General features: G+C 43.2%; 2 protein-coding genes across 3 annotated transcripts in view; one reads left to right on the top strand and one right to left on the bottom strand.

Annotated features, from left to right (window-relative positions):
* Nucleotides 1-371: 371 nt before the first annotated feature.
* On the top strand, nucleotides 372-5,072 carry efhc1 (EF-hand domain (C-terminal) containing 1). Its single transcript, XM_008302343.1, has 10 exons — nucleotides 372-437; nucleotides 1,339-1,560; nucleotides 1,651-1,938; nucleotides 2,041-2,190; nucleotides 2,976-3,156; nucleotides 3,460-3,719; nucleotides 3,923-4,063; nucleotides 4,397-4,610; nucleotides 4,808-4,960; nucleotides 5,047-5,072. The coding sequence occupies exons 1-10, from the start codon at nucleotides 372-374 to the stop codon at nucleotides 5,070-5,072; spliced, it is 1,701 nt and encodes a 566-aa protein (XP_008300565.1).
* A 979-nt stretch (nucleotides 5,073-6,051) lies between these two features.
* The window catches only part of nrbp1 (nuclear receptor binding protein 1), a 10,316-nt gene continuing 3,298 nt past the window's right edge, over nucleotides 6,052-13,069 (bottom strand). For both annotated transcript variants that reach the window (XM_008302332.1, XM_008302333.1), the window contains exons 4-18: nucleotides 12,265-12,366; nucleotides 12,073-12,162; nucleotides 11,927-11,967; nucleotides 11,676-11,770; nucleotides 11,467-11,550; nucleotides 11,323-11,381; nucleotides 10,827-10,925; nucleotides 10,602-10,734; nucleotides 10,163-10,253; nucleotides 9,944-9,994; nucleotides 9,534-9,669; nucleotides 9,030-9,083; nucleotides 8,869-8,932; nucleotides 7,825-7,880; nucleotides 6,052-7,737 (exon numbers count right to left, since the gene is read on the bottom strand). In XM_008302332.1, coding sequence (XP_008300554.1) covers nucleotides 7,642-7,737; nucleotides 7,825-7,880; nucleotides 8,869-8,932; nucleotides 9,030-9,083; nucleotides 9,534-9,669; nucleotides 9,944-9,994; nucleotides 10,163-10,253; nucleotides 10,602-10,734; nucleotides 10,827-10,925; nucleotides 11,323-11,381; nucleotides 11,467-11,550; nucleotides 11,676-11,770; nucleotides 11,927-11,967; nucleotides 12,073-12,162; nucleotides 12,265-12,366 — 1,251 coding nt within the window. In that variant the 3' untranslated portion in view covers nucleotides 6,052-7,641. The remainder of the gene's footprint in view (nucleotides 7,738-7,824; nucleotides 7,881-8,868; nucleotides 8,933-9,029; nucleotides 9,084-9,533; nucleotides 9,670-9,943; nucleotides 9,995-10,162; nucleotides 10,254-10,601; nucleotides 10,735-10,826; nucleotides 10,926-11,322; nucleotides 11,382-11,466; nucleotides 11,551-11,675; nucleotides 11,771-11,926; nucleotides 11,968-12,072; nucleotides 12,163-12,264; nucleotides 12,367-13,069) is intronic.

Below are 13,069 nucleotides of genomic sequence, written 5' to 3' on the forward strand. Positions count from 1 at the left end.
GGCTTCTCGCGCCCTCTGCTGGTACGGTTAGGGTATTGCAGTTTGAACAAATGCAAAGTAAAATAAATAAAATGACCTAAAATAAAGTTAATCACAGTCATAGAAAAACACATTTTCAATCTTACAAGGGAACATGAAATTATTGTAGACTACAAAACAGCACTGGGAAAAAAATAAAATATTTGTTTATTTTCTGATTAACGTCTTCAAAGTGTTGCTGTCCGGTGGTTTCCATGGATACCGTAAACTTAGTGCGGTGGAGCTGTCCTGAACATAAAACCATTAAAGAGAGGAAACAAAAAATTAATAATAAACTACCACTCTTATCATCTCATACAGGCGACGGAATATAAAGTAATTCGTGACTGGAAATGTCCTGGAGCTTGAACAACCACGGTTTACCGTTTTTACCGGGATATGCGTTTCGGGATGTGACGGTAAGAAAGCAGCCGGTTACCGTTAACGTAAAGTAAACGTTTAAAATGTGACGAGAGGCTTTAACGTAATTTTTTGCTGAATTTAGCTGTTGTTCGTGAGAAGACGTGTTGTTGTTTCTCTGTCATGAAAATGTCACGAGTGCATTCCTTCAGTCGTTTGGTCGAAAGTTCTGCTAGCTAATGCTAATGCTAGCTACCAACTCCATTAGTATTGTTGTTGTTCTATCGGTCTATCCATTGGTTATGTCTGACCGGTCTATCCATTGGTTATGTCTGACCAGGCTCTTGAGCAGTTCTTAGATTTTAATCTGACAACTGCACCATTTTCAAGTTACTTCAGAATAAAATTTATCTAAAATGTGGGACACTGTGCGCCAGATCAGTGGTTCTCAAACTAGAGGTCGGGACCCTCATGGGGGCCCCAAGATAATCTCAGGGGGTCGCCAGATCATTGTAAAAAAAAAAAAAAAAAACATAAATAAATAAAATAAAGCCTACATTTATCACAATTAAAAGTGTATAATTCTTCCCACTCCTTTTGCGGACTTGTTAATATCATGATGTGATTATGCCATATTATTATTCTTTTTTGCTCTTTTTAAAATTATTTTATTTTGTTTTTATATTTTTTTCCCCTTTCATTTGTTTGATATAAAATCAGGGAAAGTTCCTACAACATCCACTAATACTACCACATTTTCTAACAATGTTTAGAATTTGAAAAAGATCTAATGGTGCCACTGTATCTCACATAATATCCTCCTGAACGGATGGTTCACATAATAGTTTGACTATAGTGCACGTCCATTCGTGTCAAATGTTTCATGCATTTAAATTTAGATTTCTTGTTGTGAATTAAGATAAGTTCATGTATATCCTCCTCATTCATCCTTACCTGCAGAAGTCGTCCTTCCATCGGCCTCAGACGCTGGACTTTAAGAATGGCTTTCGACTGGCCCGTCGCCCCACCGTGGGCATTGGCCAGGATCCTCTTGTATCAGAGCAGTTAACTCAACAGGAGATCAGCGAGTTGTGCTTTCAGACACCAGATGTGACTTACGGCTCCTCTCACCAGGCAGCATGTGAAGACTTCATCCCAGCTCACGTGGCCTTGGATAAAAAGGTCTGATAACACCTTGAATTGTAGTCTAGGTCCAATTAACTCCAATTAACTCACTGTCTGTTTTCTATTCACCATCTGGTTGTCTGGTAGGTGCTGTGCTACGATGCATACTTTGTGGAGGACATCCTGTATTCCCCTGAAGAGGAGTACCGTGTGCGCCCTGTTGTCATCTACTACTACCTCGAGGACGACACGATGTGCATCATCGAGCCCACGGTGGCGGGGTCTGGGTTATGGCAGGGGATGAGGCTCAAACGCCAACATTTTCCCAAGAATGAACGCGGAGAGCATTACCTGTGGAAAGACCTGAACCTGGGCGTGGACCTGGAGGTGTATGGAGTCAAGTACCACATCACACACTGTGATGCCTTTACACAGGTAAAACACTGAGTGGTGTGAGCGTGCTCCCTGTGAATGCACCAAGGCGATAGACTCCTGCAAACATGCTGTCTGTGTGTGTGTCTCTGATTCATCCTACAGAAGTTCATGGAAAGTGAAGGCATCATTCTGAACGACCCTGAGCCAGTGCCAGTGGATCCTTACAGCAAACGTCGCAGTCTCCCTCAGCCTCAGTACACTCCACCCTCCACATCTGACCACATGCATCAGTTTCCCACCACGGATGGTGAGGTAAATAAGAGTCCCTTGATTCCAAACTCACTGGAAAACCGTGACAAACACTTTATCTGGCCGGCTACAAACCGAGAAGGACACCTTTGGTCAAACAGTAGATAAGTCCCAGACAGAGAAATGCAGCTTTACAAGAGAAATGTTTATTGCGACAAAGAACACATTTGACAGACAATGAACCTGAGAGAATCGTGCGTCTTAAATCACAGGTCAGTGACGCCAACCTCATGTCATGCCAGATGTTATATGATAGTTTGATCACCATGAAGGGAGGTACGAGCATCATTCACTGGCTTAGCTACATAAATAGTTTTTAGTCAGTTTTAAGTTTCTGTTACTGACCAGGGACCCCACTAAACTACTCGTTTATGACTTTAAAGCCATTGAAACTTTTTTAAAAGCCAGCCAAGAACTTCAAACCATCTGGAGTTTTAAGGTCTGGACCATGAGGTTGTAGTTTTTCAGCGAGATGTAGTGTTTCGACGTAAAGTTTATCTCTATTGGAGTAAGACGAGAGTGTTGTGTGTTTCAGCAGAACGCTTCTTCACACTTCGTTCTGATGCTTCACGTTAAAACACGTTTAGTCAAAAAGCTCTACACAGAAAAAGCAAAAGAGCTCCACTGATGCAGAGCTTTGCTGATGCCTTGTAATTCCCTCATCCCTGTTCAACCTCAAAAATAAACACTGTAAGACTTAAATGTGATCTTAAAAAGTGATTATTTGACTGCAGGTGTTCGTGCCTTGAGCCGTTGTATCCGACTACCAACCTTTTTTTTTTGGTCAGGTGCTCTGTTTCGCTGCCCTGTGGGATAACACTGACTCTCTGTACGGGGAGACCAGGCGCGTCACCATCAAGTATTACCTGGAGGACGACAAAGTGGAGATCAGAGAGGTCGAGGAACCCAACAGTGGCCGGGCTCCCTTCATAATGCGCAGAAAGAGGTTACCCAAAAAGTTCAAGCCAGGTACGATGCTGTGCAGTAGAGCAGCTGTTGAACAGATGCTTTCATTGGGTGCCTTTGTGAGTGACGTCGTGTTACAGAAAGTGCAGAGAACGCAAAACTGATGCACAGAAAATTGCTCCACATTTGAGTATTTTTGGCATTTTGTGTAATTCACAGTAATCACATGATACACGTAATGCACAGAGATGAAATATGTTGTGCTGTGCTGTGTTTTCTAAACAACAAACGCAGAACAATAAACGTATTTTCTTAGTATCTGCTACATCATTGTACTCTTTTGTTTTTGTTTTTTTTTGGTTTCAGTGCCTTTTCCCAGCTGTGTGATGGAGACCTCAGAGAAGGACGTAGAGGAGTATTACTCACCCAAAGACTTTCAGTTAGGCCAAACGATTAAGCTACTGGGCCGCTGCTTCCTGTTGTACGACTGCAATCGCTTCACTAAAGAATATTACCAGAAGAACCACCCTGACATGGAGCTGAAGTCCACGGAGCTGAAATCCACGGAGCTGAAATCAACGGAGCTGAAATCCACGGAGCTACCAAAGAAGGAGGAAAAGAAAAAGGTGAGAAACTGAACCGTATTTTATTCCGTCTGTTGTTTTCCTCATGATTTTCATTACATTTTTATTTATTGTTACTTTTTTCAATTTCAACTTATTTCAGCTGTTCTCGTCCTTCTTTAATGGGAGGCTATGAACACATCTGAGGACGCCTGTATGTATTATTTCTTCTCACCACTTACCCTCCATGTTGCTGATCTTTACAGGAGATTCCTCCCTATAATGGTTTTGGTTCACTTGAGGACTCTGTCCAGAACTGCTTGTTTCTGACTCCTAAGCCTCCCAGAATGGATTACTTGAAGATGCTGGAGAACGATGGAAAAGTGTTGCACTACAGCGCCGAGCTGGTGAGGGAACGTTGGACCGTGTGTTTCTCTGCTGCCTGTTCTGTAAAAGCTGCATGATGCTGATTGTGCAACAGGTCACAACACTGCCAGTAAACTTTTCCATCTAGTGATTAATATTTGAGCCGCTGCACCAATCAATCAAATTTTATTTATTTAAGGTGATCATTTGAGGATGGCTCGTCACAAACCAAACTACATGAGCAATTTCCCTGAGGTCTTGTACCGAAGGGATTAATAAAGTTTTATTCTTCTAATTCTAATTCTAACATTTAAAGCTATAAGCAAAACATATGATTGATTCCCTTGCTGAAGCTGTCCTATGGTTTATCCCAGGACTCCCAGAATCCTAAGGACGAAGGCCGACGCTTCATACTGAGCTACTTCCTGTCCGATGACATGATCAGTATTTTTGAAAAGACCACCCGCAACTCCGGCATCATGGGTGGAAAGTTCTTGAAAAAGACCCGCATCCCCAAACCGGGCTCCACTGTGGAACATCCGGAGTTCTATTCACCTGCAGACTTTGCTATTGGAGCCACTGTGGAAGGTAGTTTCTGTAGTTCACCAGCCTGTGTAGCTGTGTTCTCATGTGTCGGCTTGTCTGGTGTTTCTACAGACTTACACGTGTATCTGTAAAAACACACTGAGCTGTACGTGACATTACAATCATTTACAACAGGGTTCTATCAAGACATAAAACCTCAGCTCACTGCATCTTTTCCCCTCTCTCTCTCTCTTTCATAGTTTTCAGTCACCGCTTCGTGTTGACCGACGCTGACCGCTTCGTGCTCACCTACCTGGAGTCCATCTCGAGCCGGATCCCTTCTCAGACGCTCGACTCTTTGCGACAGAAGTTTGGTGTCGGGATCTCAAACCAGCAACCAGTTGACCAAAACGGTAAAAGTCAAATCAGAAGTCAAAATCTCGACTTCTATGAATGCAAAGCGACTAATGCCCACACCTTCTGCCTCTTTCTTTGTCAGGAGAAGCTGCAGAACCTTCTTCATGATGTGAGGAACTCCTGCAGTTTTAATGCTCCAAGTGTTGCTTCTTCAACGATAAATTCAGTGTAAATCAAAACCTTTGCTTAGTTTCTCTTAACATAATAAACAGTGGAATTCAGGTAAATATTCTGCTTAATGTCAAGACAACCCTTCGCTGTACACATGTCAGGGGTTTGCCTGTAACCATGACATAGTTTTATCTCAAATCTGTGCCCCCAAAGCAGGAAATCCCACTAAACGCCTTTATAACCAGCTGAAACGCATCTGTGCTGAGTGATGAGCCAGAAAGTGTAAAAAACAAAAGGATCATCTGATTTTCACAGTTCAGTCCTTTAACGTATTATGTGTGATGCGCTGTTCTGAAATCTAATCTGAAATATTGATGATCTTACACCAAAATCACTGTATTCTACGTGCCTCATTTAAAAAAATTACAGGACACAAACCACTGGCAGTAACCTGATTCTGTAAAGAACAGAGCTGATCCTCAGGAACTAAATACCCACGAGTTACTCAGCTGTGACCAGCGACAAAACAGTTCAGGACTTTTTGGCTAAACTGCAGAAACTTTATTTTATTTTTTATTGCTTAATAATTTTGGCATGACTATTGTGGATTTTGCCTTTTCTTTAATGGAAGAGTGTGAATACATCTGAGGACGGCTGCACCTTTAGCTGATAGTTCGAGTATTTTCAATGTCGTATGAGTACTTTTATGTCTTCCACTACTGTCAACACCACCAAACTCACCAGCAGCCTCGTTTCTTTTTACTTTTCCTCCAGTCTCTCCATCACATCTCTTAGTTTAAAATTAAAACATTTTAAAGACATCTGCATCTAATCACAGCCACTTAGGGGAAGCAGCTGCATTTGTGCTGCCTCCAAATTAGTCTGAGAACACATTAAGCTGATTTTTTCTTCATGACATTTGATAATGAAAGTGGATCTGCCTGTACAGCAGCATCACCATCACACCACACAGTGCTGATAGTGTAGTTTTTTTTTATTTTAGGAAGTGAAAAAAAAAAAAAAAAAGAGGGTAAATGCATTGCAGAAACAGAACACAGTGTCCAGCATACAGTGTACAAGATGGTTACAAGCATGCCAGGCAGTCCCACGCTTGTATCTCGCGGTATCTACAGACCCTGTCGGGGGGTTGTCACAGCATCGAGAGTTTTCAATGACGTCGTTTCCAAATCGCCCACGGTCCACCGGCCGGCGAGCACGGAGGCCGCGGGACTTTTCCAACGGGATGCAGATGTGTACAGTTGTGCAAACTAGCAGCGAGAATCTCAAAACAGTTAAAAGTGGTCTGAGCCAATAACTGAACATCTAAGAGGCAGTTTTTTTTTTGTTGTTGTTTTCAGCTCTGGTGTGACACAGAATAATTCAGCCATGAAGGGAACGAATGCATCAGAGAAATCTAAACAGGCCGAAGCTGACGACACTTTGCCTGCATGATAAACTGCATTAAAAACGAGAACCAACTTGCAGAAGCCGACTGCACGCGTCCGTTTAGACACGGAAAAGCTCACACGTGTTCACGAAACCCTGTTGACGATCATCTGTGCGTAAACACCAAAGCAACTCAACAGACGACTCGTCATCGCCGTGACCCTGATCCATAAGTGCTGCGATGTTCTACTGGTAGTACAGTCGAGTGACAACGCCCCCCTTTTTCCACTGAAAACAACAGCGTGACTTAAAGAAAGAGAGCAAGTAAAAGCATACATTCAAACAACCACCGGCTTTAGTGCTGGAAGTGAAGTATAGTACACACTCAGGAAAAGGTACACAAATAAATAGCTGGAGGTTTTCTTCTCTTTTCTTTTTTTTTTTTTGAATATTTCATCTGGAGCTCCTCAGATTGTGCTGCAGCTGCATGACTGTGTTGTAGATAATTACAGAATTGTAAAATGGACACTGCACCTGTTACATTATTAGCTTGATGCATTTCAGAGTCTTGGAGAAAAAAAAAAAAAAAAAAAAAAAACAATACAAGGTAAGAAGATGCCTCAATCGCTGCTGGAGAGAAAGTTTAAAGGACCAGACAACCAGACTTCACCTTACAACACCATAAGACACACACTTCAGTATGCCGGGACACGGAGAGTTTTCATACAGACGACTATTAAACAGTTTGAAGTAAAAATGTTTAAAATACAATTTTAACACTGACTCAAGGAAAATACTGCTGTTCCTTTTATTCTGCTTACCTCTAGCACTTCGTCACTACTTCAGAACTGAAAGAAATAAGCCAAACGGTGAAAACATTTGTATTTTCCTTTAAGTTGCTTTAACTAGGATTTCCTCTTTTAAAAGAGAAGCAGATGGCTGTATTGGGTGGGAGGAGAGAAAAAAAACAAAAACAAAAAAAGAAATTGAAAGCGACAACCACTTAGTGGCAGTTTTTTTCCCCACCAGAAGATACAAGGACAGGCTGCAGGATCTGCAATCAGACCAAGGCTTCCTCCTCTGTCCTCACAAAGCTTTCCTGCAACTCTGAAGTGGAGCAAAAGCTAGTCCTGTTGTAGAGGACGAGGAGGGATGAGAGAAGGCCCGGTGAAGTCCTCCGCTATGAGGAAACCGTCACCGGATTCAGAGAACCGTTCCGGCTGTAGAACTTTGAGAAGGCCTCTTCGAGAACGGATGCGAGTCGTGGCTGATCGCCCTGAAACCCAGAGACAGAAAGGTGAGACCTGAGCCGTTACTCATGCTGACAACAGGACAAGTTTGTAGAAGGATGGACTCGTCGTACCTCGCTGATGAAGCCCAGCTGAACCAGCTCCACAGCCAGCTCCTGCACGTTCTCATCTGAACCAAAACACAACACTTGAATGGTGACGAGCTGTTAACACATCTGGGCTTTCTGTCACTTCACGTTCGACCAACTAATAAATGACATGTCTGTAAAATATTTAAGCTTATCACGACTTAGGTGAAGCTCTGAAACCACACAGTGAGACACGGAGGTTTCAACACAACTTTAACAAATACAGTCATGACTCGATAATCCGACACTAAATGTAAAACCTTCTTTTATGTCGGATAGCAAGGCTGTCGGACTGTCAAGACGGAGGTCGCGATACAAGGAGGGCTTGATGCTGGAAGGCTCATTAGTTGTTCATAGTTGTTATAATAACTAGTAGGGCTGGTCCCAATAGCACTTTCTGGTCTCTGGATATTCAGGCCCAATTAATGATGAATACCAGAATATTCGCTGCAGTCGGGGGACACTTCCACCCCGGGGCAGCGCTCTGACGGGGTGGAAGTGTCCAGAACACACAGGCAGTACTTGGCTGCTGATGCTAGTTTAGTTAGCGCTCACACTTCTGTTTCCTCCATCTGCGTTTACTTCCATAAACACTGAGCACGCTCACTGCGTGTGACGTCGTCGTGTCCTCTTGTGTGCATGCGGGACACTTTTGGGTCGTATGAAGTTCACACAGCAGATCACATACAAGTCGCATTGAACTGGAAACGTGAAGGAACTCACAAAGAAATCGGATTTCACAAAAAAATCCTCATTGAGCATCAAGTCCTGCAGTGTGAACGTAGCCAATCTGTGGGATTGTTCAGTCAGATAATACGCCGTCATCCTGATTGGTGACATTAAATGTCATGTCGGAGTCAGAATCTGGGGCTGTCGGTATGATAAGGCTGTTTTTATGGGTTCTGTTCGTGTCAGATAGCAGGTTTAGGATTGTTGAGGGTCGGATTATCGAGTCACGACTGTAGTAAGATTTCAGATGATGAAATGTGAAAGCATGGTGCAACGTAATTCAAAAAATAAGACACTTACTTGGTAACAAATCACAGCTCAAATGCCTGTTCAGTTTATCCTCAAGTTTCAGCAGCAAGGTCAGCTGGAAGCAGAACAAAACACATGCGTTCAAAACCAAACAACGTTCAGGTGTCAAAGCAAAGACTTCATCCCTCAGCAGCAGCAGGACTGAGACTCACATGGTGCTTCGTTCCTTCTTCCACTGGCTCAATGTTACACTGCATCTGAAGGACCTGCAAACAGGAAAACTGTTTAACACGCTGACAGTGACCAGAAAAAAATGAAGTGATACATGCAAATGATTCAGTGAAAGCAAAGGCTGAAAAAGAGGTTGTAGATTACCACCAGTCTGTAACTAGTAACCAAAGGGGACCTCGTGGTGATCTCTAGAGAACAGTAACGTGTGTTTGTGTATTCTCTAAATCCCTAGAATGCTGCTTTCAGAAAATCTCATCCTTTGGGGTTTGTTGCTTCTCCCTTTAGCCGCGTCTTTATAAATGTGAGTATTATTTTTAAATATCTGACCTACTTTGTGATCTGTGTGATTCATTTCTGAAGTGGAAGCAGCAGCAGCAGCAAGTAGACAAAACAAATAAAACAGTGCTTCTCCTCTTCTTGTATGGTTTTCTAAATGTACACTGCGGCACAAAGTTATCCGTCTGAGGTCCGTTTTCAGTTCTGACCTTCCTGGTCTCAAGCTCTGCAGGTTCTGGAGTCGGGGTTTTCACTGAGGGGGGAACGATGGGCGACTTCACGGCCTCCTGCTGGGGTTGCTGTGGACACGGGATCCCGAACGCAGTCAGAGGGTAGATCCCGTTCCTGACAGACCAGAGACACAAAACAGCACAGCTTCAGAGATTTAACGGGACTCCTCTTGTTAAAATGTGGCAGCAGCAAACTGATTATAAACCTCTGTGGTGTTTATATTTGCAGATATCTAACTGAACACAACCACTGTTTCCCATTTCAGTCAGCTGGTTCAGCTCACTGGCAGCAGCTCTAAATTCACCTTCCCCTCCTAATTTTGCCAGTTCATCCAGGTGTTTAATCCAGAAATCAGCAGTGAACTAGTTTGAAGGCTGCTGATTCTTACCTCACGTCTTCTAGGAACTTGTCCAGCTCAAGTGCAGGAAACTGGGAGAGCCTGATGCAGAAGACAAACACGTGTTCACACAGTTAGATCACTTTAGAAACTATAAAAACCTCTGAGACAAAGACTGCATTTAAACCATATGAGGATAAGCACAGGTCCAGACAGACGACGCTCGTTAATGTTAGTGTTTTATGATGCGTTTTGTAACTGAACACTCACTTCATCTGAACTCCGTCCTTGGCCTCAACGATTACCAAGTTGGGGTCCATGTTCTTTGTCATTTCTTCTAAAGCATTTTCTGGAATCATGTCTGCAGATAAACAGAGACGACTGCTGTCAGATAAGAACACTCACCAGTGATGGTTATTCTTCAAAGCTAAACAAATCGCTGTGGATTTCTGTGACTGTGCACCGACTAAGCTGCTTCCTTCAGTGGTATCCTGTGACTTTTGCAGACTGATACTAAACAATCCTTTCCTAATAACACGTCACACATTATAAATACAACCTGATTTTGAAAAGAACAGAAATAATAATTCCAAAGCGTTTATATTTTAGCTGATAGCTGCACAGTGAGAGATAGAGAACAACACCAGTTTGAACAACAAGGGAGTAACTGCAACTTCAAACTGAAAACCAACGAGTGTGTTGGACTCACGCTGGTGGCTGACGATGCAGTGTGCAGCCAGCAGCTTGAGTAAGGGCACCTCAAACAAGGCCTGGTGAAACAGCAGCTCCCTCGCTGTGGGTCGCTTACTGGGGTCGACCTCCAGACACTTCTGGATGAACTCCTGAAAACGTGCGAGAAAAGAAAAGACGTCAGGCTGTGAATTCCTCTCTGAAAGAGCCGTGAGCTTCAGACGCCGGCTTCTCCCGTCCTCACCCGTTGCAATGGGTCCTCTAGGGACTGAATGGCACTGTTTATGGCTTCTTGAGACACATAAGACGAATCTCCATTACTCTGGATTTCCAACACAGCCATCTGAGGACGAGTGGACACAGAGGTGATTAAAACACAAGACTTAAGTCAACAGCAGCCGCCGTCATGTAACAAGAGACATGATCTGTCAGGTTGTTCATTACATGCATGTCTCCTTCCTACCAAAAGCCAACGATAACAATCACGCTGATTTTGTGAAACTGAATTTCCAAACAAACAGCACAGTCTAGAGCTGCCATAACGGACACCTTTGTTCAGAACAGAACGACACACACACCATCCGTTCAACACAAAACTGGTGTTCAGGCAAACTAGGCCAACTCTAGTTTGTTTTCGTGAAACCCCAAAAACAGAACAAGCGTGTGTGTGTGTGTGTGTGCATGTGTGTGTGTGTGTGTGTGTGTGTGACAGCTCGGAGCAGAACAACGAGTCCTCTCACCTCTAAGGCGCACATTCCAAAGGAATAGATATCCACGGCTGTGGTAACATTGGCAACAGCTGAAAGCAGACGAGAGCTAATCAATATCACAGAAACACAACCTCAGAGGTATCACAGACCAGCGATACGCGGTCAGAACCTCACCTCCGTACTCTGGAGCAAAGAAGTGAAGGCTCTTCTGCTCTTCCCGACAGGTTTTCACGTGGTTGTTAATAGTGTCCGGAGCAACTGAAGCAGTACAGAGAAAGTACTTGTTAATAATAACAGTAAAAACAGCCACTGAGGGGCATAACAGCGGCTCTGTGCTGTTCTGATCTCATTGATGTTTCTGCTTTAAGTGATCTGAGGCCCACCTGAGCCGATCTTGATGAGGCCATTGTGCTGGATGAAGATGGTGTCACAGGTCAGGTTGCCGTGAATGATGGGAGGTTCACATGAGTGCAGGTAGCTGGAAACAAAGGAACCAGGGTTAAAGACAAAGACCACACAAGACCAACACAGCTGACTTCAGGAGACAGATCCTGGTATTTGGGCTCCTGTCAATGCCCCACAACACAATGTATTCAGTCAAGCTGAGCTGCTTACAGGAATTGACCAGACTAACCTGAGGGCAGACAGTATCTGAGTGCACCAGCGCTTCCAGGCCTGTCAAACACAGAGAAGCAGGGAAAAAAGAGGTTAAACAGGATTTTTTTGTAATCCTCTGTCCTGACTTGTCAGCTAGTTAAGTAACAGCAGAGCTCCTCAAACCTTTTCATTCATCGTCTTGTGGTTTTTCTTGGTCTTTTTCAAGAACTGCTTGAGGCTTCCTGAGGACATGTATTCAGTGATGAAAATGACCTGCAGACAAAAAAAAGCATTGAAAATAAACTAGCATGAAGGCCATGATACTCTTCTTTATGTGACATAGAGAAAACAGGGATTTTGGAGACGGTCTCGTACCCTCGCTCGGTTCTCTTTGACATCTGCCCAGTACTTGTGGAACTTGACGATGTTCAAATGCTCCAGCTGGATCAAATTGTCGAACACGGCTTTAACTTTTTCCTTTGGAAAAGAAAGAAAACAGAAGATGTTACTGATGTTTTCAACAGTGATGGGATTTACAGGTTTACTGCTAAACAGGGGAACAGTTCGGCTCATGTTAGCTCATTATGTCTAAACAAGTGGCGATGGAGCCTGACCTGTAAGTGCAAGATTAAAATGCAAATTCCACAATGTCAGTGAGTGTTCCTGGACCCTCTGAAGCCCAAACAGATTCTGGATGATTATTTGCTCCCATCACATTTTTATTTACTGTGGCTCATTGTTTACTGCAATATGAAGTCTGACATCTCCATGGAAACAGAACAACCACAGCTAGAAGTACAGAGAACTCAAAAAGGTCTTCAGCAATGACACTGTTATGATGCCATGAATCATATAAAATGAAGAAAGCAGAAATTTTATGTCTTTTATTATTTCAAAAAAATGAAGATATTTTTTTTCCAAGCTCTCACAGGTGATACCAATAACTAGAACAAAAACAGCGTCTTTTACTCCTGACATTTGTAATTTGCTTCCACACTTGCCTCCTATCAGCTTCGTGTAAACACTGCCTGCAGTTCAACCCTCTTCAGCTGACTTGTACCTGAATGCTTGTCACTGTGACCGCCGGCTGCAGCTCAGTCACTAATCAGCTCTTTAAATGTGAATATTTTCTAATAATGAAAATAGTTGTAGCCCTAAAACCAATCTTCATGTAACCAAA

The sequence above is a fragment of the Stegastes partitus genome, unplaced genomic scaffold (genome assembly GCF_000690725.1).
Source record: "Stegastes partitus isolate 25-593 unplaced genomic scaffold, Stegastes_partitus-1.0.2 Scaffold1796, whole genome shotgun sequence".
NCBI classification, from domain to species: domain Eukaryota; kingdom Metazoa; phylum Chordata; class Actinopteri; family Pomacentridae; genus Stegastes; species Stegastes partitus.

Bases quoted from the DNA above. Each gene is read 5' to 3' on its own strand.
- efhc1 (XM_008302343.1), top strand. From the start codon at position 372: ATGTCCTGGAGCTTGAACAACCACGGTTTACCGTTTTTACCGGGATAT. The intron at 438-1,338 runs GTAAGAAAGCAG...CCTTACCTGCAG, and splicing joins ATGCGTTTCGGGATGTGACG to AAGTCGTCCTTCCATCGGCC. The intron at 4,611-4,807 runs GTAGTTTCTGTA...TCTCTTTCATAG, and splicing joins TATTGGAGCCACTGTGGAAG to TTTTCAGTCACCGCTTCGTG.